The sequence below is a fragment of the Streptopelia decaocto genome (assembly GCF_964273445.1).
Source record: "Streptopelia decaocto genome assembly, chromosome: 1".
Lineage (NCBI taxonomy): Eukaryota > Metazoa > Chordata > Aves > Columbiformes > Columbidae > Streptopelia > Streptopelia decaocto.
This window is the reverse complement of record NC_138663.1, coordinates 212214792-212238278: the sequence shown is the minus strand read 5'-3', so window position 1 is coordinate 212238278 and position 23487 is coordinate 212214792. Positions and strand designations below refer to the sequence as shown.

The 23487-nt window shown below is 53.4% G+C and overlaps 1 protein-coding gene across 1 annotated transcript in view; it reads left to right on the top strand.

Annotated features, from left to right (window-relative positions):
* The window catches only part of NUP98 (nucleoporin 98 and 96 precursor), a 50799-nt gene that overhangs the window by 7334 nt on the left and 19978 nt on the right, over nt 1-23487 (top strand). Inside the window, exons 8-20 of the mRNA XM_082048488.1 lie at nt 1009-1172; nt 2690-2827; nt 3405-3492; nt 4846-4938; nt 5316-5456; nt 8830-8963; nt 11725-11912; nt 12770-12886; nt 13975-14279; nt 18259-18372; nt 19860-19998; nt 20239-20416; nt 21550-21714. Of these exons, the coding sequence (XP_081904614.1) occupies nt 1009-1172; nt 2690-2827; nt 3405-3492; nt 4846-4938; nt 5316-5456; nt 8830-8963; nt 11725-11912; nt 12770-12886; nt 13975-14279; nt 18259-18372; nt 19860-19998; nt 20239-20416; nt 21550-21714 (1964 nt within the window). The remainder of the gene's footprint in view (nt 1-1008; nt 1173-2689; nt 2828-3404; nt 3493-4845; nt 4939-5315; nt 5457-8829; nt 8964-11724; nt 11913-12769; nt 12887-13974; nt 14280-18258; nt 18373-19859; nt 19999-20238; nt 20417-21549; nt 21715-23487) is intronic.

The window sequence follows — 23487 nt, the reverse complement described above, 5'->3', positions numbered from 1 at the left end:
TAATTCAGAGTAGCCCAAGGAGGCTTTGCCAGGGGCTTTTCCCCGCAGTAGATCAAGGGTAGGATGTGGATCCACTCTGTGTTGTGCTGTCCTGGTTTTATTCTGTCCATTTTGGTCAAAAGCTAAAAGGTGGGTATGGAATAACTCATTTACTGCCTGGTAGTTGCGGGCTGGTTGTGCTGAGCCCTCCATGTACCTTCCCGAACTCAGTGTAAAACAAACAGTGCTGGAAAGTTCAAGCACAAATTCTATTTTTGAGTTTCTGCTGCGAAGCTCAAAGCAGGTATTAGCGTTGGTGGAATTAGACTGTGAACAGGATCCAGATCCCAGGGTCTGTGGGGAGGGGAGCGATTCTGTGCTGTGCCCCCCGGAACGTGTGGGTCACCGAACCCACGGGCTGCCCGGCCTGGAAGCTGCAGGGGCTTCTCGTGCAGTGAGTTCTGCGGAAAGCGCCTCGCTCTGCTGAGATAGCAACAGCGGTTGCGAGAAGGGGCACAAGCTCGTGTAGATGTGGTACAATTTTACTACATGTAAACAGCTCTTCTCCTTGAAGGAGGAAGAGGGAGAAGGTGTTTGGGTTCTGAGGGCCATGGGTTAGCGGTGGATGTGGCGGGGCTGGGTTAATGGTTGGACTCTGTGATCTCACAGGTCTTTTCCACCCCAAACCATTCGATGGTTCTGTGTTTCTGTGGCTGTGTGGGTTGTAGTGCAAACCGGAGTGTAGGGCCCTGGCTCCCTCTTGGCCAGGGAGCTCTTCTCAAGTACTTGTGGTCAGAGGGTTGGAGAACAAATGGGCCATGGCAAAGCTGGTAAAACATGGGCCAGATGTGAGGAGAAATTGTTGCCGTGAGGGTGGCGAGAGCCTGGCCCAGGTACCATCCCCAGAGACACCTCAGGCTGCTCCATTGAATTCACACATCTTTATTCCTGTTGGAATGTGCTGAGTGTGGACACGCGCTGGGTTTTACACACGCTTGAGGGGTTTTTAAGCGATGTGTTGTGTTGTAGGTACGACTGGCTTCGGGACAGGTACGACAGGCAGTCTCTTCGGTCAGCAGTCTCAGACTACGAGCCTGTTCAACAAGCCGTTTGGCCAGGCCACGACGACGCAGAACACGGGCTTCTCCTTCGTCAACACCAGCACGCTGGGGCAGCCCAACACCAACACCATGGTAAGATGCCTTGTTTGAACCCTGCCGGGTTGGTGCTGCGGTACAGCGCTCCAGGCACAGCGAGGAGGTGTGATTTAGGGCCTGAGATCTTCCAAAAATCATAGTACAGCTTTGGGAAGCCGGGACGCGATGCTCTGATCGCTGCTTTTTGTGCTTGCGACTTCACGCCAAAGTATCACAGTATCACAGTATTGCAGTATGTTTGGGATTGGAAGGGACCTCAAAAGCTCATCCAGTCCAATCCCCCCATGGAGCAGGAACACCCAGATGAGGTCGCACAGGAACATGTCCAGGGGGTTGGAATGTCTGCAGAGAAGGAGACTCCACAACCCCCCTGGGCAGCCTGTTCCAGGCTCTGTCACCCTTACTGAGAAGAAATCTTTCCTCAAATTTAAGTGGAACCTCTTGTGTTCCAGCTTGATCCCATTACCCCTTGTCCTATCATTGTTTGCCACCGAGAAGAGCCTGGCTCCATCCTCGTGGCACTCACCCTTTACATATTTATAAACATTAGTAAGGTCACCCCTCAGTCTCCTCTTCTCCAAACTAAGGAGCCCCAGGTCCCTCAGCCTTTCCTCACACGGGAGATGCTCCACTCCCTTCAGCATCTTTGTTGCCCTACGCTGGACCCTCTGCAGCAGTTCCCTGTCCTGCTGGAACTGAGGGGCCACAACTGGACACAAGATTCCAGGTGTGGTCTCCCCAGGGCAGAGCAGAGGGGCAGGAGAACCTCTCTGACCTACTGACCACCCCCTTCTAACCCACCCCAGGTCCCATTGGCTTCCTGGCCACAAGGGCCCAGTGCTGGCTCATGGTCACCCTGCTGTCCCCAGGACCCCCAGGTCCCTTTCCCCTACGCTGCTCTCTAATACGTAATTTCCCAGCCTATACTGGAACCTGGGGCTGTTCCTGCCCAGATGCAGGACTCTACACTTGCCCTTGTTAAATTTCATTAGGTGTTTCATTCCTGATAACTGGACAGCAAAACAGCTTTGAACAAATGATGTTTCCCCTTCCCTTTTTTAGCAGCCTGCTCTATCAGTTCAAGCATTTCTGGCCATGATCACACAGATCATTCCGCTATTAACGTTCTCTGTGAATCTGTTAACTGTTCTGTGCTTTCTGGTGGCCCCGAGCAGCGTTCATGGGCTCTCTCTGGACAGAGATGCTGCATAATTAGTGGCTTTGGTTCCAGATAATCCATATTCTGTCTGAATATGCTGTGACTTCTCCCAGAAAACACTGAAATGTTTCCTTTCCATCTCCCAACTCAAACTGATCAGGAAATTCCAATATCCTTTTAAGCCTGGAGCATCAATTCTTTGCTGGTTGTTGTTGTTTTGCTTGGTTTTCTATTTCCTTTTCGTAACTGATTTCTCAGAGAACGGCTAAAGCTTCCGAAGCGCTTTTCACCCATCGTCTTCCCCAGCGAAGGGTGACGTTGGAGCATCGTTTTGTGACCCGTGTGCGTCAGTTGTGTTCACGGCAGCGCTTTCTGACCGCGGTTCCCGTTGCAGGGTCTGTTCGGGGTCACGCAGCCCTCGCAGCCCGGAGGCCTGTTCGGAACAGCCGCCAACACCAACGCCGGCACTGGATTCGGCACCGGAACCGGGCTCTTTGGCCAGACCAATACGGGATTTGGCGTTGGCGGATCGGTACGTCTCTATCTTCATAGAAGAAAATAAAATGAGTTTTTTAAAAAGGAAAACAAAGCGCAAATGGCGTAGTCTGGTTCTTGGGTACTGACCCCTATGGAAATAGCGTTGTCTTGAGAGTGAAGGTGCCAAAGGTGCGGAACAGCGTGGTTTTGTGTGTGCTGAAGGATGCAACGTAAGCCTGTGGAATAGAACTAGCGCTGCAGAAATATGCCTATTAACAAATAGCATCTTGACTGCTAAAAAGCGACTGAACACCTCGCTGTTCATAGTGCTAGGGATGCCTGGCCGTAGTGGTGCAAGTACTGACATTGAAATTGTGATGATGACTTAACCGAAAATGGATTTTATTCCAGATATTCAGTCATTTTGCTTCTAAAGGGGCGCAAACAGCGGTTTCCAGAAGGTGTTTGTCACGTGCGAGTGTGTGTGTCTCACAAACAACCCCCGATCGCGGGCGCCTGGGCTGTGCAATCCACGCTCGGCCCCAGCTCCGCATCCTTGCCCACGGTCAGATACTAATGTGATTCTAATATCGGTCCCGTCAGTTGCCACAGTTGTGTTTTCTCCCTTTCAGACACTGTTTGGGAACAAACCGGCTGGATTTGGAACCACCACGACCAGCGCTCCCTCGTTCGGCACCACCACGGGCGGCGGGCTCTTCGGTAACCAACCCACCCTCATCTGGGGACCCGTACAAACCAAAAAAGGGGGATTTCAGTCACTTAAAGCTATAGTGAATATACCACACACCGGAGTGTCCCGTCCTAGCTGTGCTGAGTGTTCAAATTCCCGGGTGCGCAGCGTGTCCGGTGCGTGTTGCTGCAGGGAAACGCGCCGGCTGCTGGTTCGTAGCTTTGTTCCCTGGCTCAAGCAAGTAGATGCTTTAGTGCTTGAGAGACAGTGGAACGTGTGCTGGAAAATAGTTGAAATCAAAGAATTCATTGAACGTAGAGGTTTGAGGCTGTAAATGTGCCGTGGTTGTGACGAGCGCTGAGGGAAATGGGGTTAAAACCAGCGATACCTGTAGCTTGGTGGGATAAGGATACCCCGCGCTGGAGTGCGGGGAACGTGAAACGGTCCCGGTTTAGCCGGGGTTTTCTTGACTGTGAGAGCAGCAAAACTGCTGCGAAAAGTGAGCAGGAGCAGGTTTACTTACTGATATTTTAAAAAAATGTATTGGCAGTGAAGTGTAAAATGTGATTATCCTGCCAGAACGAGACGGGAGGAGCTTGTTGGGGGCAGCACAACAGGCGCAGGTTTGCTGGGCCCGGCTTTGCTGGGCCAGGCCTTGCGCAGACTGATGGCGGCGCTTGTGAAGCTGCTCCCAAAGCCTCGTTGCGCTGTTCCTCCAGATCCCCACAGCTGCTTTATTGAGGCTGGTGAACAAGAGTGACTTCAGGGCTTGTTTTCAATTTGCCTGCATTACTTGCAGTGGTACAATTTACAGGCTCTGAGGTGTCACTGATGTTGGTCTGTGACTGCAGCTCTCTAGTTTAATTCCATCTTCACATATTAACCAACCAGAGGATGCTTTCACAGCCTTCCGTTGAAGAGCTAATTTAATGTTAGGTATGGATTATGCTTAGTTACAATGAGAGATGCATCTTTGAGCTGTGTGCTTGCACGAATCTGGGTTGTAAGCTGCTGAGAATCGGAAGCGCGTGTGTGGTATAAACAGTATAAAATGGGATTTGTCGCTTCCAGGCGGCTGAAGAAACTTCATCCGTTTTGTTGTTGCTGGATACAGCAGCATCGTGTCAGTTCTGGCTTTCCGTAAAACGCTGGAGTTTGTAACAAACTGAAAGACAAGACGCTGTTTTGCTGCGCCGATGGTTTCAGTATCGCGTCCACAACTCAAATATGGTTTTACCGTTGAAATCCCTTCTTGCCCCTCGTCGGTTTAACTCGCGTTGTTGGAAAGTGGAAATCTGGCCTGAACTGTGTCTTTGAGCTGACGTTTTTAATTTCCTCCCTAACGGTGTTAGATTAACGAGCTCCTGCTTCTGTTCCTGAAGGTTTTGGCGCCAACACCGCTGGAAATAGTTTGTTTGGAAACAAGCCTGCGACGGGGACGCTGGGAACCGGCCTGGGGACGGGCTTTGGAACAGGTAAGAGCGGAGCCGTGTTTGTCAGCCCAAGAACAGCCGCAACGGAGCCGTGGGCCTGTTGCTGCCTCTGCAGTAAAGCCTGCAAGTGGTTTATTTAGCCTGAAGCCATGAATCTCAGCCCCAGAACCAAGCAGAGCTCGTTAACCAATGCTAAATAACCTTTTAGAAGCTGTAGGCACTGCTTACAGTGGCGGTTAATGGCTCAGAAAACCGGAGGCATCCTCTGCGTTTGAAGGTTCTGATCCGATCACACGCGTGTCCGTAGCATTTGTGGGCACGTCAAATGTTTTCTGCGGTTTAATAATAAATCTTTTAGTTGTTGATGTGGGATAAATGGGCTTGAAGCGCTGTAGTGAACGGGGCATCTCGTGCCGCAGCTCTGGGCGCAGGACAGACCTCGCTGTTCGGGAACACGCAGACCAAGCTCGGCGGGACGCTGGGAACCGGGGCGTTCGGGGCGCCGGGCTTCAACACGTCGACGGCGACGCTGGGCTTCGGAGCCCCCCAGCCTGCTGTGGGTGAGTGTGCGCTAAACCCGGCTTAACCGCCGCTGCCCCCCATGCGTCAGCTGGGCCTGAGCGTGGGAGCACGTCCCACCCAACTGCTTTGGAGGGATGGAAGTATTTCACAGAATCACAGAATGGACTGGGCTGGAAGATCCCTGAGAGGTCGAGTCCAACCCTTGGTCCAACTCCAGTCCATTGACCAGATCATGGCACTAAGTGTCCAAACTGAGTTGAAAAACCTCCAGGGACGGTGAGTCCAGCACCTCCCTGGGCAGCCATTCCAATGCCTGACCACTCTCTCTGTAAAGAATTTCTTTCTAATATCCAGCCTAAATTTCCCCTGGCAGAGTTGAAGCCCATGGCCCCTTGTCCTATTGCTGATGCCTGGAGAAGAGACGAATCCCCACCTGGCTAGAACTGCCCTTCAGGTAGTTCTAGAGAGTGTTGAGCTCAGCTCTGAGCCTCCTCTTCTCCAGACTAAACAAGCCCAGCTCCCTCAGCCTCTCCCCATAGGGCTTGTGCTCAAGTCCCTTCCCCAGTCTTGTTGCTCTTCTCTGGACCCGCTCCAGCACTTCAATCTCTTTCCTGAGCTGAGGGGCCCAGAACTGAACACAACACTCCAGGTGTGGCCTCCCCAGTGCAGAGCACAGGGGAAGGGTCACTGCCCTTGTCCTGCTGACCACGCTGGTTTGGGTACAGGACAGGACACCATTGGCCTTCTTGGCCACCTGGGCACACTGGTGGCTCATGTTGAGCTTCCTGTCCATTAGTGTCAATTTGAGGCCAGTTCTGTTTGCAGTAGCAGCGCAGACCACGGTATTGACTTTTAGTGCAAATTATATGTGTTTTTTTGAAGTAATTTGAAGTTGCTTAAAGTTGCTACTAATTGCAGCTACATTAGAACTTTGTCTTCAAGATGACTAATGTGTTTCTCATCATAGAATTTGGGGCAGCAACAGTAGGTGCTTATGGAAAAAACATAGGGAAATGTGGTGTTAGCTGGTCAGTAACTCCAGGCAGAGCTGCAGGGGCTTGATTAGCGGGTGTGCTGTGCCACCGGTGAAATAAATGGTCTTTAGATTCGGGCACGGTAGAATGTGCAGCGTTCACTGTGTTTGGAGGATCTAAGCACCTGAAATGAAGGACAATAAGTGATGCTCGGGCTCCTGAGACGGTGATTTCAGGAGAACGGTGACACACATGGCACATGATGCTGGGGGGATGATGGGCTGACAGAGCTGGTGGGTGTTGAGGGATCGGCAGTTCCAGAGGCACCACGGGGCTGAGCGAGCAAAGCTGCCGCACAAACAGCACCGCGAGGTGGGGACTGACACGGGGAGGCTGGGGAGGAAACAGGGACATCCCCCGGGCTTGCAGAGCTGGGCTTAGGAAAGCCAAAGCGCAACTGGAACTCAATCGGGGGGCTCCTGTAAGTGTCCGGGTGGCAAAGGGAAGAGTAGGGGGTTTGATTCAGGTGAGGGTTGTGCTGCCATCCAGGTGCACCTGGTGGGCTGGACAAATGGGGTGACCTCCTTGGTGTAGCTAAACAGAATCACACAGAATCACAGAATGGACTGGGTTGGAAAAGACCTCAGAGATCATCCAGTCCAACCCTTGGTCCAACTCCAGTCCATTGACTAGATCATGGCACTAAGTGCCATGGCCAATCTCAGCTTAAAAACCTCCAGGGCCGGTGAGTCCAGCACCTCCCTGGGCAGCCATTCCAATCCTGACCACTCTCTCTACACAGAATTTCCTTCTAATATCCAGCCTAAATTTCCCCTGGCAGAGTTGAAGCCCATGGCCCCTTGTCCTATTGCTGATGCCTGGGAGAAGAGCCCAATCCCCACCTGGCTAGAACTGCCCTTCAGGTAGTTCTAGAGAGTGCTGAGCTCAGCTCTAAGCCTCCTCTTCTCCAGACTGAACAAGCCCAGCTCCCTCAGCCTCTCCCCATAGGGCTTGTGTTCAAGTCCCTTCCCCAGTCTTGTTGCTCTTCTCTGGATCCTCCAGCACTTCAATCTCTTTCCTGAGCTGAGGGCCCAGAACTGAACACAATACTCCAGGTGTGGCCTCCCCAATGCAGAGCACAGGGGAAGGGTCACTGCCCTTGTCCTGCTGACCACGCTGGTTTGGGTACAGGACAGGACACCATTGGCCTTCTTGGCCACCTGGGCACGCTGGTGGCTCCTGTTGAGCTTCCTGTCCATTAGTCCCCCAGGTCCCTTTCTGCCTGACTGCTCTGCAGCCACTCTGTGCCCAGCCTGTAGCGCTGCAGGGGGTTGTTGTGGCCAAAGTGCAGCACCCGGCACTTGGCCTTGTTGAACTTCATCCCATTGGAATCAGCCCATTTTTCCAGTCTCTCCAGATCCCTCTGCAGAGCCCTCCTGCCTTCCAGCAGGTCCACACTCCCTCCCAACTTGGTGTCATCAGCAAATTTGCTGATGATGGTCTCAATCCCCTCATCTAAATCGTCAATAAAGATGTTAAACAGGACTGGCCCCAACACTGACCCCTGGGGACACCACCAGTGACCGGCCGCCAGCTGGATGCAGCCCCATTCACCAGCGCTCTCTGGGCCCGGCCCTCCAGCCAGTTCTTAACCCAGCAGAGAGTGCACTTGTCCAAGCCATGGGCTACCAGCTTTTGCAGGAGTATATTATGGGATAATATACTCTGCAGATAACCCAAATACCAGCCTCTGTGGGCAGCACAGGAGGGGTCTCGCTGGTTAACGTCTGCCCTGTCAAACCAGCTGGTGGTGCGGGGAGGAGCCGCTGGCTCGGGCTCTCCCGGGGCTCCCTGCTCGGGCAGCGGCTCTTGTATCTCAGAGCAGTGTCGTTCTGCTTCGGGAACGCACGGATTCAGCCCGGTCTCCTGGGATTAGAACGCTTCATTATGTCAACATGTAGTATTTTATTGGGAATTAAAATTAGGTGATAAAAGACAGAGAGGTTTGTTGTAGGGAGGACTCGACCTGTAAGTTTGATTGCGGTAGCAAGAATATTAAAACTTCACATCATGGATTTTGGTGGTTTGGGTTGTTTTTTTGTTTGTTTATTCTCCTTGGAAGATGTTTCAGAAGCCAAAAGTATTAGTTAAATACAGGTTTTGACAGGCCAGGCTTATTCTACCAATGTGTGGCTCTCTGTGCCCTCAGCTTTCACAGATAAACTTACTGAACGTGGTTGCAAATTCTAATGAAGGAAGAGGATGTGAATTTTCCCTTCAGGGTGCTGCAGAAACGGTGGCCGAGGGCAGGGAAAGGGCACTGGAGCCGGGGTAGAAATGCGAATTCCTGGGTTTGGAAGGGTGTCTTTTCTGCCCGCCTCGGGTCTGTTAGTGAAACGGTTACAACTACAAAGCGATGTTGTTGTTGTTGTTGTAGCGCTGACGGACCCGAACGCGTCGGCTGCCCAGCAGGCCGTGCTGCAGCAGCACCTCAACAGCCTGACGTACTCGCCCTTCGGAGACTCCCCGCTCTTCAGGAACCCCATGTCGGACCCAAAGAAGAAAGAGGAGGTGAGTGCACCTACAACTAGACCCATTTTGTGGGTAGGATTTGAGATGACTTCGTATTTTGTGCTGGCTCCCTTCACTTATGTGAGCAGCCAGACAAGCTGCTGCGTACCCGTCCTTGTGCAGCGGCTTCTGCTCTCCAGGACACAAACTGCTTGTCCTGGGGCTTCATTCACTGCTCTTGCCCGCACCAGAGCCTTGGCTGCAGTTCTTGCGCACACGGCTGCTAACTGAGAATAAGGATGGGTAATTGCCTGCTCTTGAACTATTTTTAGTGCTTAGCTTGAGCTTTGCTTGTGCCGTCTCTTACGACAGCCTCTGACAAACCAGCCGCTGGTGGTTGGTTTTAAAAGACAACAAAACGAGCGCTTTTCAGGCTGTGTGTGGAGGTTCCCAACAGCTGCTGCCTCTGGGCAGGTTGCAGGGGCTGAGGTGGCTCGTGCTCAGTGCTGGATCCCAGCATGTTACCACAGACACAGGCTCTGTACCGGCTCCTGCGCCTGCCCGGTGCTTTCCCACCGCAGTCCTGCAGCCGAGCGTGTGTCCCTGACACGGGCAGTGAGGGTGCTGGCACAGCTGCCTGCGCAGCCACAGCCACCGCGCTGCCTTCGCAGCTCCTGTGTGACTGCCAGCGCTGCCCCGAGACACGAGCGTGTGCAGCCGTGTCCCCTTCCTCCCCTTAGAATCACAGAATCGTTCTGCTTGGAGTCACAGAACCACAGGCTGCTTGGGTTGTGCCCTCTGTAGATCCCCAGTCCAACCCGCCACCGTGGGGTCACCAGAGCAGATCACCCGGGGTCACCAGAGCAGATCACCCGGGGTCACCAGAGCAGATCACGCAGGGTCACAGAGCAGATCACACAGGGTCACAGGCAGGTTTGAACGTCTCAGAGCAGGAGACTCCACACCCGCTCTGGGCAGCCTGGGCCAGGCTCCGGCACCTCCCAGCACACAAGGTTCTGCTCATGTTCACATGGAGCCTCCTGTGTTTCAGTCTGTGCCCGTTGCCCCTCACCCTGGCGTTGGGCACCACTGAGCAGAGTCTGGTCCATCCTGACACCCACCCTGACATATTGATCCATTGATCACATCCCTCTCAGCTTCTCCAGCTCAACAGCCCCAGCTCTCTCTATTCATAAGAAAGGTGCTCTAGGCCTCTCCAGATCATGGAGTCCAACCGTTCCCCAGCCCTGTCCCTGCCCCACGTCCTGAGAACCTCATGTCCGTCTGTCCAGCCCTACAGGGATGGTGACTCCAGCACTGCCCTGGGCAGCCTGTTCCAATGCCCCACAGCCCTTTGGGGAAGAAATTGTTCCTAAATCCAACCTCAACCTCCCCTGGCGCAACTTGAGGCCGTTTCCTCTGCTCCTGGCGCTTGTTCCTGGGGAGCAGAGCCCGACCCCCCTGGCTCCAAGCTCCTTTCAGGCAGTTCAGAGATCAGAAGGTCTCCCCTCAGCTCCTGTTCTCCAGCTGGACCCCCCCGGTCCCTCAGCCTCTCCCATCACGCTGTGCTCTGTGCTGATGAGGGTTGCAGTTCCTGTTCCCATCACGTGCGTTCACACTCTCTAGACTCACCTGCATGTTTGTGGATCCCCAGACGTTAACATGGCCCCTCTGCCCATCCCATAGCCCTGCCCAGGCATTGAGCCTCTTGCTGCCCCATAGAGCAGGTGAGTCCAGCGTGCAGCTTGCAGCACATAGATGCAGCACTCAGACACGCATTTTGTGGGTACCCTGTGCTCTTGGATCCCTCAGCACCAGCACAAGCCCTCTGACAGTATCCAGGGCCTCCTGCATGTAGGCTGGGCCAGCTTGGAGTTTGCTGGCCTACCGTCCACATGAGCTTTGGGGACTCTGCGTGTCCCTCACTGCCAGCAGCTGTCACCAGGCACACGGGCTGGAGAGCTGTGCTGCAGCGCCAGAGGATGTTGTGGGGACCTCGCGCTGGTTGAGCCAACGGTGATTCTGGCACCAAGAGGGACCTGTGTCCTGCTGCACCCAGCACAGCATGGCCAGCTGCGCAGGGAGGGATTGTCCCGCTCTGCTCTGCCTGGGGCGGCCTCACCTGCAGCATTCACTGTGTGCAGGGCTGGGGACAGAGAGAAAGCTGCTGGAGAGGGTGCAGAGGCCATGGAGCTGGTGAAGGTTTGGAGATGAAGCCGTGTGAGGAGCGGCTGCAGTCCCTGGGTTTGCTGAGCTGGAGCAGAGCAGCCTGAGGGCAGAGCTCATGGGCTGCAGGTTCCTCAGCAGGAGCAGGAGGGGCAGGGCGAGCTCTGCTCGGTGACAGTGACAGAGCCCAGGGAGCGGCAGCAGATGTGCCAGGGGGGTCAGTGGGACATGAGGAAAAGGTTCTTCCCCAGAGGTGCTGGACACTGAACAGGGTCCCCAGGGAGGGGTCACGGCCCCAACCTGACGGTGTTCAACAAGAGACTGGACACCGTCCTCAGACACACGGGGTGACCTGTGGGGTGTCCTCTGCAGGGACAGACGTTGCAACCGATGATCTGTGGGTCCCTCCAGCTCAGGACACTCTGTGGTTCTGGTGTCCCCAGTACCCCTGGGGCACACGCGGCTCCCGTCCCAGCCTGGAGCACAGACCCTTGTTTCCATTACCTGTTGTCAACCAGCTTTTTGTCTCTCTTTTTGTTTATTACTTCCCCTGTTACTTATTTGCTCACAGTCCTCGAGCAGCATGTCCTCTCCCTGGCCACAAACCGCACCATAAATGGTATGAAACCACCAATTCTCCACCTTTTTGTTTCAGAGGCTGAAGCCAACCAACCCGGCGGCTCAGAAGGCCCTGACGACGCCCACCCACTACAAACTGACTCCGCGTCCAGCGACCAGAGTGCGGCCCAAAGCTCTGCAGTCGGCCGGCTCCGCCAAGTCCCAGCTCTTCGATGGCCTCGACGATGACGAACCGTCCCTGGCCAACGGCGCCTTCATGCCAAAGTTCGTTCTTTTTCCTCTTGGAGGGGGGAGGTGGGGCGAGAGTCTTCTGATGGGGTTCAGTGACGTCCTGAATTCTGTGACTGTTTTGCGCCTCAAATATTAGTCGCAATAACAGATTTTACGTGACACTCGAATGGCAATGTTTTCTGTAGAGGAGATTAGAGTGTTTGGGTTAAACCGTGAAGGCCAAACAAGATGTAAAATGAGGTCGTCCCAAGTCTGCTCTGCAGTTAATTAGGAATCATTACAAGGAGAGCTTGCGGTACGTCCCGCCTCTGGAGCGGAAGCATCAGCAGGTTTGCTAACTCACCCGGTCCCAAGGCAGATTTTGGACGTTTTCACAGCATGGAGCTGGTTCCGTTTCAGCTGCGGTTCCGTTTCTGTGAGAAATGAGCAGTGATGCTGTGGATCCGCCCTCAGGAACGCTTGGGTTTCAGCCTTCAGGAGCATCGGGGCGGTCAGGCTGCGAAGGGGCCTGGGAGGCCTTGGCATCGGTCATTGAAAGCCCATCTAAACACAGGCTTTTTAAAAGCATTTGTGACTTGGGTGACCTTGGTGTCTTTCATGTGGCCTGACCCACCCGTTCCCTCTCCACAGAGAGAGCAGGGTGTGGAGTGACCTGGTGTTTTAGTGAAAAGCACCAAATGACCCGTTAAAACCAAACAGATGATACCGTGGGTGCTGAACTTGGTGTCTGAAGCTTTCAATGATTTGTGCTTTTTACATTTAAGAACCGAAGCCGGGAATGAAATTCCAAAACGTAGCTCAGCTGCTGCAGGGGTGTTACTGGAGGTTTCACATCTTGAGTGTGGGAACCGGTCTTATCCACGTTTCTCTGTGTTTGTTTTTCTTTCTAGGAAGAGCATCAAGAAGCTGGTTCTGAAGAATCTCAACAGCAGCAGCCTCTTCTCGCCCGTCAGCCGCGACAACGAGGACCTGGCTTCTCCCTCCGAGTACCCGGAGAACGGCGACCGGTGCGTCGCTTCATCGGGATGCTGTTTAACCTTAGGGAAACGCAAACTGGTTCTGCCTGTCTCTACGTTGTTGTTATTATTCAGAGGCGTCTTTTTAGCTGTTTGTTGGAAGCGAGTTGACCCATTGGGAGGTTAATTTCCTCTTAAATGAGCCCTGTGTGCTTCCTGTGTGGTCACACACCGACTCATTCCATCCGGAATCGGGAGTTGGGGGAATGACGTACCCTATGGGTGTCTCTCCTCATTCCTGGGGTGAGGAACTAGGGCAGCGATGGACCCAACCGGAGGGGAGAACCTTTCCTTCCCTTGGTCCTCAGGAGCGGGGAACCACAGGGAGCTCTGCTGACCCAAATGTCTCCTCATCATCATCATCATGTGTTTTCTACGTGGTAAAATGAGGATTTTCCACGGCTCTCTGTTCCCCACAAAAACCTGAACATCTACTTCCTCTCAAAATCTGCGACCGTATTGCAGATAAACTTCTGGGTTTTCTTTTTCTTTAGAGGCTGGAAAAGTTCCTGACCAGCTCAACGTTTTCTTTCTATTTGAAGCTATTTGCTCTAAGAGCCGCTGGTGGGAGCAGAGACCGTGCTTGTCCGACCCCCGGCTCCCAGCTGCCCTGGTGACTCTCAGAGCCCCACGGACAGGGGTCCCCAGCCCCTCTGGGTCGCTGCTCCAGCGCTGGCGTCCTCAGCCATTCCCCTGGCGTAACGTGACTGTTTCTCCTCCTCCTGCCGTGTCTGTCCGTGCGGAGCCTGAGTTTTGTGTTCAGTGCTGTGACTGCAGCCCCCGCAATCCTTTTCTCCAGACTGAGTGACCCATTTCTCTCAGCTCTGCTCGCAGGGCACGTGCTCGAGTCCTCTGACCATCATGTTGCCCTCTGCTGGGCTGGCCACCAGCTTTTTGGCAGTGGGAGCCCCGGGTTAGATGGAAAACAGCAGAGCTGGTTTGCCAAAGGCAGAGTGAAGGGAATAACTGCTGATGTGGCAGTTTGTTCTGGTCCGGTTTGCTCTTTATATGAAAAAACGTCAGAATTCTCATGTTGATGAAAGTCCCTTAGGACTCCATGTTATTCTTCATTTCTTCAGGTTCTTTCTGTCGGTGCCACCCGACGAAAACCACAGAGCAGACGGCGAGCGAGAGGAGGAGGAGGATCAGCACGAGGTGACGAGGTTCTACACCAACCCCATTGCCAAGCCCATCCCGCAGAGCCCCGACAGCGCCGCGCACAAGCACCACAACAGCGTGGACGACACCATCGTGGCTCTGAACATGCGGGCGGCCCTGCGCAACGGGCTGGAGGGCAGCAGCGAGGACGCCTCGTTCCACGACGATTCCCTCCAGGACGAGCGCGAGGAGGAGCCCGAGCCCCCGCACCACCCGCATCCCGCAGGTCAGGCCGGGCAGCGCACACAGCTCCCGACAGCGCCTCGTGCACGCTCCGAGTTCTCTTGGGCTGCTTTACACCCTCAGCTTTTTCTCTTTTCCTCCTTTTTTCCCTTCAGAATCCAAATCTTGCTTTTCAGTCTCTTACCTAGTGCAGATATTTGGCAGATCGGTGGATGTGGTCTACCTTGACTTCGGCAAAGCCTGTGACACAGTCCCCACAGCATCCTCACAGCTCAGTTGAGGAGGGGTGGTCTAGACAATAGAGTAGTGAGGTGGGTTGCAAACTGGCTTAAGTAGAGAAGCCAGAGAGTGGTGGTCAATGGTGCAGAGTCCAGTTGGAGACCAGTATCCAGTGCAGAGCCTCAGGGGGCAGTGCTGGGGCCAATATTATTCAATATATTCATTAACGATTTAGACGAGGGAATAGAGTGACTGTCAGCAAGTTTGCTGGTGACACCAATCTGGGAGCAGTGGTGACACTGGAAGCTGTGCTGCCATCAGAGACCTGGACAGGCTGGAGAGCTGGGCGGGGAATAACCTGATGGAATTTAACAAGGGCAAGTGTAGAGTCCTGCATCTGGGCAGGAACAACCCCAGGTTCCAGTATAGGCTGGGAAATTACATATTAGAGAGCAGCGTAGGGGAAAGGGACCTGGGGGTCCTGGGGACAGCAGGGTGACCATGAGCCAGCACTGGGCCCTTGTGGCCAGGAAGCCAATGGGACCTGGGGTGGGTTAGAAGGGGGTGGTCAGTAGGTCAGAGAGGTTCTCCTGCCCCTCTGCTCTGCCCTGGGGAGACCACACCTGGAATATTGTGTCCAGTTGTGGCCCCTCAGCTCCAGCAGGACAGGGAACTGCTGGAGAGAGTCCAGCGCAGCCACCAAGATGCTGGAGGGAGTGGAGCATCTCCCGTGTGAGGAAAGGCTGAGGGAGCTGGGGCTCTTTAGTTTGGAGGAGACTGAGGGGTGACCTTATTAATGTTTATAAATATCTAAAGGGTGAGTGGCACGAGGATGGAGCCAGGCTCTTCTCGGTGGCAAACAATGATAGGACAAGGGGTAATGGGAACGCAAGAGATTCCACTTAAATTTGAGAAGAAACTTCTTCTCAGTGAGGGTGTCAGAGCCTGGCCCAGGCTGCCCAGGGAGGTTGTGGAGTCTCCTTCTCTGCAGACATTCCAACCCACCTGGACATGTTCCTGTGCGACCTCACCTGGGTGTTCCTGCTCCAGCAGGGGGATTGGACTGGATGAGCTTTTGAGGTCCCTTCCAATCCCAAACATACTGTGATACTGTGATATTTCTTTTGCTGAGCCAATGAGCTGTTAAATTTCCTCACTCAATTTTGGATTAGACTGAGGTAGTGGGATGTGCGAGAGGGAGGAAGACCCGGTCTGCAATGGTTCTGCAGCAGCAGGCTGAGTTATCTCCTTCAGGAATGGGGCTGCATCCAGTCACTAGTGGTGTCCCCGGGGGTCAGTGTTGGGTCCAGTCCTGTTTAACATCTTCATTGACGATTTAGATGAGGGCATTGAGACCATCATCAGCAAATTTGCTGCTGACACCAAGTTGGGAGGGAGTGTGGACCTGCTGGAAGGCAGGAGGGCTCTGCAGAGGATCTGGACAGACTGGAAAAATGGGCTGATTCCAATGGGATGAAGTTCAACAAGGCCAAGTGCCGGGTGCTGCACTTTGGTCACAACAACCCCCTGCAGCGCTCCAGGCTGGCACAGAGTGGCTGGAGAGCAGCCAGGCAGAAAGGGACCTGGGGGACTAATGGACAGGAAGCTCAACAGGAGCCACCAGTGTGCCCAGGTGGCCAAGAAGGCCAATGGTGTCCTGTCCTGTACCCAAACCAGTGTGGCCAGCAGGACAAGGGCAGTGACCCTTCCCCTGTGCTCTGCATTGGGGAGGCCACACCTGGAGTGTTGTGTTCAGTTCTGGGCCCCTCAGCTCAGGAAAGAGATTGAAGTGCTGGAGGGTCCAGAGAAGAGCAACAAGACTGGGGAAGGGACTGGAACACAAGCCCTATGGGGAGAGGCTGAGGGAGCTGGGCTTGTTTAGTCTGGAGAAGAGGAGGCTTAGAGCTGAGCTCAGCACTCTCTAGAACTACCTGAAGGGCAGTTCTAGCCAGGTGGGGATTGGGCTCTTCTCCCAGGCAGTCAGCAATAGGACAAGGGGCCATGGGCTTCAACTCTGCCAGGGGAAATTGAGGCTGGAGATTAGAAAGCAATTCTGTGCAGAGAGTGGTCAGGATTGGAATGGCTGCCCAGGGAGGTGCTGGACTCACCGGCCCTGGAGGTTTTTAAACTGAGATTGGCCATGGCACTTAGTGCCATGATCTAGTGATTGGGCTGGAGCTGGGCCAAGGGTTGGACTGGATGACCTCTGAGGGCTTTTCCAACCCAGTCGATTCTATGATATCTGAGAGGTAGAAGTGTAACACTGGGTAGTTATCAACCCCCAAACTGCATTGTAGTTTGCCGGGAAGGGGATGGAGCACAGGACATGGTTGTGTCTCTCCAGACCCATCGTGCTCCTCTTTTCAGTGCTGTCAATTCCAGTCCTGAGGTTCAGTGAAACCGAACAAGATCTAGAAGCATGAAAAGATCGTAAGAGTTCTTGAGTAACGTTCCCTGAAGTGAGATTCTGTAGCTGGTGAAGAGATGGGGCTGTGGTAGGTTGGTTGGTTTTTAACTCAAGTCATCTGGAGAAGGTGAGGAGGGAAAGATCAGTTCAGCCTTTCAGGGAATACCCGGCATGTAACGAAACGAGCGGGTGACGTGGGCAGAGAAAAATTTAATGAAATACAACAAGGGAAAGCGTAGGGTCTTGAATCTGGGTAGGAACAACCCCAAGGTCCAATATAAGTTGGGGAATGACCTATTAGAGAGCAGCGTAGGGGAAAGGGACCTGGGGGTCCTGGGGACAGCAGGGTGACCATGAGCCAGCACTGGGCCCTTGTGGCCAGGAAGCCAATGGGACCTGGGGTGGGTTAGAAGGGGGTGGTCAGTAGGTCAGAGAGGTTCTCCTGCCCCTCTGCTCTGCCCTGGGGAGACCACACCTGGAATCTTGTGTCCAGTTGTGGCCCCTCAGTTCCGGCAGGACAGGGAACTGCTGGAGAGAGTCCAGCGCAGCCACCAAGATGCTGCAGGGAGTGGAGCATCTCCCGTGGGAGGAAAGGCTGAGGGAGCTGGGGCTCTGGAGCTGGACAAGAGGAGACTGAGGGGGGACTCATTCATGGGGATCAATATGGAAAGGGGGAGTGTCAGGAGGATGGAGCCAGGCTCTTCTGGTGACAACCAGTGACAGGACAAGGGGCAATGGGTTTAAGCTGGAACATAAGAGGTTCCACTTGAATTTGGGAAGAAACTTGTTGGGGGTGAGGGTGGCAGAGCCTGGAACAGGCTGCCCAGGGGGGTTGTGGAGTCTCCTTCTCTGCAGACATTCCAACCCCCTGGACACCTTCCTGTGTAACCTCAGCTGGGTGTTCCTGCTCCATGGGGGGGTTGCACTGGATGAGCTTTCCAGGGCCCTTCAACCCCTGACATCCTGGGATTCTGTGTTCAAAAGAAACGTGTTCAGGAGCCCCAGCAGCAGGAAGTTGTGCATTTTAAATATCACTGCACAAATTAAGAGGTGAAAAAGCACTGGAGGCTGTTAAACGTGAAAGGTGCTGTGTCTCGCTGAGCAGGTGCCTGAGCCCCAGGTTATCAGAGCAGGACTGTCTCTGGCAGGGGTTGCTGGACGTGTTTGTTTTTCCCTTTCACCTCTGGGACAGGTCTGGAGAGCCTGGTGTAGCTGTTGTCCTGAGTGTGTGACGATAGACGTGGAAATGGGGTGTTTCAGTTTCTCTGTTTGCGCTGTTGCGCTGATTCTCTGTTTGTTCGGGCCCTGTGGTTGTAGAGAACTGGAATGAAGCTTGTGAAACGCTGACGTTGGGAACTTGCTGTCTGCCCTGTTCTCAACGACGTTTGTGTTGCAGGGATCGTTCTGACGAGAGCTGGTTATTACACCATCCCGTCCATGGAGGAGCTGGCTCGATTCACCAACGACAGAAACGAATGTATCGTGACAGACTTCACCATCGGCCGCAAAGGTGAGCGCAGGCGGCTTTTCTGCTTGTGTACGGTTAACCAGCCACTTCAAATCACAGACGCGCAGGGGGGGTTGGGTTGAAGGGACCTCCCCAGTGCCCCCTGCCATGAGCAGGGACATCGTCACCAGCTCAGGGTGCTCAGAGCCCCGTCCAGCCTGGCCTGGGATGTCTCAGGGATGGGGCATCTCCTTTAAGCTGGAGCCTCGTCTGCGTCCCGTGCCCTCAGCAGGGTTATCAACAGAGCCCTGCTGTTGGGAACAACTTCTGTCGAAGGCTTGGGATCGTCACGCTGGCAGCGCCAACCAGCTGTGTTGTGGGGTGACTTGAGAAGCTCGAATATGTAAAGAACAAAAGCACGTGTAGCTTTTACTTGCAGCTGTCCCAGTGGACAACAGGGTGACCATGAGCCAGCACTGGGCCCTTGTGGCCAGGAAGCCAATGGGACCTGGGGTGGGTTAGAAGGGGGTGGTCAGTAGGTCAGAGAGGTTCTCCTGCCCCTCTGCTCTGCCCTGGGGAGACCACACCTGGAATCTTGTGTCCAGTTGTGGCCCCTCAGTTCCAGCAGGACAGGGAACTGCTGGAGAGAGTCCAGCGCAGCCACCAAGATGCTGCAGGGAGTGGAGCATCTCCCGTGGGAGGAAAGGCTGAGGGAGCTGGGGCTCTGGAGCTGGACAAGAGGACACTGAGGGGGGACTCGTTCATGGGATCAATATGGAAAGGGGGAGTGTCAGGAGGATGGAGCCAGGCTCTTCTGGTGACAACCAGGGACAGGACAAGGGGCAATGGGTGCAAACTGGAACACAGGAGGTTCCACTTGAATATGAGAAGCAACTTGTTGGGGGTGAGGGTGGCAGAGCCTGGCCCAGGCTGCCCAGGGGGTTGTGGAGTCTCCTTCTCTGCAGACATTCCAACCCGCCTGGACACCTTCCTGTGTAACCTCAGCTGGGTGTTCCTGCTCCATGGGGGGATTGCACTGGATGAGCTTTCCAGGGCCCTTCAACCCCTCACATTCTGGGATTCTTTTAAGACACTCGCTGTCCCTAAATGTTGGAGCATTGGTGTAAAACGTATTGTCACTTCTATCCCCATTGCCACCTGCACTGGATCTGACTGAGCTATAGGGAGAGTCTTCAGCCCAAACTCTATTCTTCTTTTATTTTTTAAAAAAATAAATCTTAGGGCGTATACCATTTTCTAACTTGCTTTTCCTAAATATGCTGTAAAGCTGAGGGTACACTGAGTATTTGAGTTGGCAATATGAACAGCCCAGCGATAACAAAAAGCTTTCTGTGCAAAAGAAGGGGCTGTTAGAAAAATTGCCAACACATTGTCTATGTTTTCACACGGAGGAGTTGTCACTTGTCCCCTGTTCTGGAGCCAGGACGAAGCTCGTGGGAAGGTGGGAAAGCAGCAGCGTAGCATGAACGTGGGTTCTCTGGCATGTGATTTTTCATGGACAAATCATGATGTTTTGGTTTGTGTTGCAGGTTACGGCTCAATTTACTTTGAAGGAGAAGTAAATCTGACTAACTTAAATCTGGACGAGATCGTTCATATCCGTAGAAAAGAAGTTATTGTTTACCCTGACGATGAAAGAAAACCGCCTATTGGGGAGGGTCTGAACAGGTAATCTCGCAGTCTTGTGGCTGGTAAGGATGGGTTTTATGGAGGGGACAGCGAGCTGGGTTTGCACGAAATGTAAATGTGAGGTGTGCGCTCAGTCGCAGTGTTGTACAGTTACTAAATATGTGCAAGTTCCTGAGCAAGAAACTCTGGTTTGAGGCCCCGTTCAGTTCTCAGCGCTGTGTGCACCCTTAGCCACTTGGCCTCAAACACCGCGGGCTCTCACGCTTCTGTGTTTACCAGGCGAGCCGAAGTGACCTTAGACGGAGTGTGGCCTACGGACAAAACCTCTCGCTGCCTGATCAAGAGCCCCGAGCGGCTGGCAGAGATGAACTACGAGGGCAGGCTGGAGGCCGTCTCCCGCAAGCAGGGCGCTCGGTTCAAGGAATATCGCCCCGAGACCGGATCCTGGGTGTTTAAGGTAAAGGTTTGGTTCTGGTCGTGAGCTGACTTACAAGAGTATTGGGAGTAATGTCAAATTAGAATCACAGTATCACAGTATGTTTGGGATTGGAAGGGGCCTCAAAAGCTCATCCAGTCCAATCCCCCCATGGAGCAGGAACACCCAGGTGAGGTCTCCAGAGAAGGAGACTCCACAACCCCCCTGGGCAGCCTGTTCCAGGCTCTGTCACCCTCACTGAGAAGTTTTTTCTCAAATTTAAGTGGAATCTCTTGTGTTCCAGCTTGATCCCATTACCCCTTGTCCTGTCATTGTTTGCCACCGAGAAGAGCCTGGCTCCATCCTCGTGGCACTAACCCTTTATATATTTATAAACATTAATAAGGTCCCCCCTCAGTCTCCTCTTGTCCAGCTCCAGAGCCCCAGCTCCCTCAGCCTTTCCTCCCACGGGAGATGCTCCACTCCCTTCAGCATCTTGGTGGCTGCGCTGGACTCTCTCCAGCAGTTCCCTGTCCTGCTGGAACTGAGGGGCCACAACTGGACACAAGATTCCAGGTGTGGTCTCCCCAGGGCAGAGCAGAGGGGCAGGAGAACCTCTCTGACCTACTGACCACCCCCCTTCTAACCCACCCCAGGTCCCATTGGCTTCCTGGCCACAAGGGCCCAGTGCTGGCTCATGGTCACCCTGCTGTCCCCAGGACCCCCAGCTCCCTTTCCCCTACACTGCTCTCTAATATGGAATTTCCCAACCTATACTGGAACCTGGGGTTGTTCCTGTCCAGGTGCAGGACTCTACACTTGCCTTTGTTAAATTTCATCAGGTTATTCCCCGCCCAGCTCTCCAGCCTGTCCAGGTCTCTGGATGGCAGCACCGCCTTCTGGCGTGTCAGCCAGAATCTCCGGAGAGCTTATAATTCACAAACTTTGCTAAACTTCTGTCTCAAGCTAAACTGTCCCCACCAAGTTGGTGAAAGCTTCTTTGAAAGGTTCAAGACATGCACGGAGCGGGTGGTTTTGCTCTGGAAATAGCTGCGTTTATTCCGGGTGTCGCTGCTGCTGGTGGACAGCGCTGGCAGCTCCTTGTCCAGGCCTTTCCGGAACGGACGCCCGCGATCTCTTCCCGCTCTGACGGGTTTTCCCTTCCTGTTGCGCAGGTGGCGCACTTCTCCAAGTACGGCTTGCAGGATTCGGACGAGGAGGAGGAAGAGCATCCCTTAAAAGTGGACGCCAAGAAGTTAAAAACAGCGCCCGTGGCTCCCCCGGGGCTGGCGCCGCCCCAGCAGATGGCCCTGGACGGCAAACCCACGCCCCCGGCTCAGGTAGAAGGAGGCCAGTGACTAAGAGGGGGGTTAAACCCAAATGTGACGAGTGGCTGGTGCCTGGGGAGGGGCTGGTGAAGTGACCGGTGGCCTGGAACGGAGCAGAAGCCACGGGGAGCTCACAGAACTGCCTGGCTCCTGTGCCTGAGGAGACCCTGCGTGTGCTTTGAGCCCCTTGACACTGAGGGCTGTGGGCTGGGAAGGCTTCAAACCCTTGTTTCTTGTGCAAATTTGCTTGAATTTGGTGTGTTGCACCACTTAAGAAAACTTGGTTTTGTGAATATTGAACATATATAACTATAATTACAAGGCCTTGACAACATTGTGCATTAATTTGACTTGACCACTGTTTAGCGTGTGAGACTGTCAGCTTTATATTTGAAGAATGTGCTCTACTTTATTAAAAATGCCTTTTTTGAGGCTCGTTACCTGCCGGGTCTGTAAGTGTGTTTGCGCAGGGTGTGATTGATCCCAAAGCATCGATAGAGCATCCTCAGCAGTACCCGCCTCGCTCAGGGAGGGGAGCAGCTTATCCAGCTTAGTGGTAACGCCTTCAGATCTAAGGGCAATTTCCTTTTAAACCCACAAACCAGGATTGTTAAAGCTTAGTCCGCTTGTATTTTCGGGATGTAATTAGCGTGGATATTGTCCCACTAAATGAGGAGCTGCTGCAGGCTGTTTGGAAAGCGTCCGGCTGGAATCTCCTCTGTGCCAGCTGCTCATGGTAAATGTTTGCCAAGTACTGACATCTTTTCCAAGTGACTTATAAGTCAGAAAGCAAGTGCAGAACAACCTTATTCTTTCCCAGTTTTATTTCTGCATCTCCGAAGGCAAAGCAGGAAAAGCAGCGTAAGATGCAGGACTGTCCCATAGGTCCAACGCTTGCTTGTTTCTTTTCATGTATTTTAGTTTGGGGTTTGTTTGCTTCGTTTTTTGTACTAGATCTAGTCCTTCAGAAACCAGGAGACATTCCAGCCCCATCTCTCTTCGTTGGCTTTGGGTGACAGCCCTTCCGGACACGGGTCTGTCCGTAGTGTCAGGAGACGTGACAAATCACGTTTGGCGCTTGTGCAAAACAACAATTTGTGCGGCAGGAAAACATGAAGCCAACTGGGAATTGCTTTTAATAGTCTGTGATTTAGTTATAACCTCTAGAAACACAAGTCGCCACCCCTGGAGGGGTTGAACCGATGTGGAGATGAGGTTCTCGGCGCATGGGGCTGCACTTGGCAGTGTCGGGGTAACAGTTGGACTCCATGATTTTAAAGGTCTTTTCCAACCAGAGCGATGCTCCGGTTCTGTGATCCGTGTCCTGGGTCTCAATGCAGGTTGGAGCAGCTCCGGTGCATCCGTTCCCCTCGGTGCCTTTCAGTTTTCCTTCATTTTCCTTCTCGTTTTGGTGAATGGGACCAGAGCTGATGTTTCGGGCAGCCGCAAGTCTTGGGAATACGTGTGATTCCTTCAGGCCTCTCTTACAGATCCTAATGTATTTAGCAAAACCACGTCGAGGTTAATTAACCTCCTTGACTCCCATACCATTACCAACGGCTTCGGTTTCTGAAAACACGGAGAATAATTAATTTCCCAGCCTTGGAGGAACAACATAGCATGGCTTAAAAACTTGCTGAGCTCTTGGTGTGTGAAGCGTCTGAAAATCCTATTCTTTGGCCTGTAGGAAGCATTTAGGATCTAGACTTGAGTTCTGTGGGTTTTTTCCCTTCCCTAGCTTGAATATTAATGAATTTATTAATATTTCAAGGTCCATGGGAAATA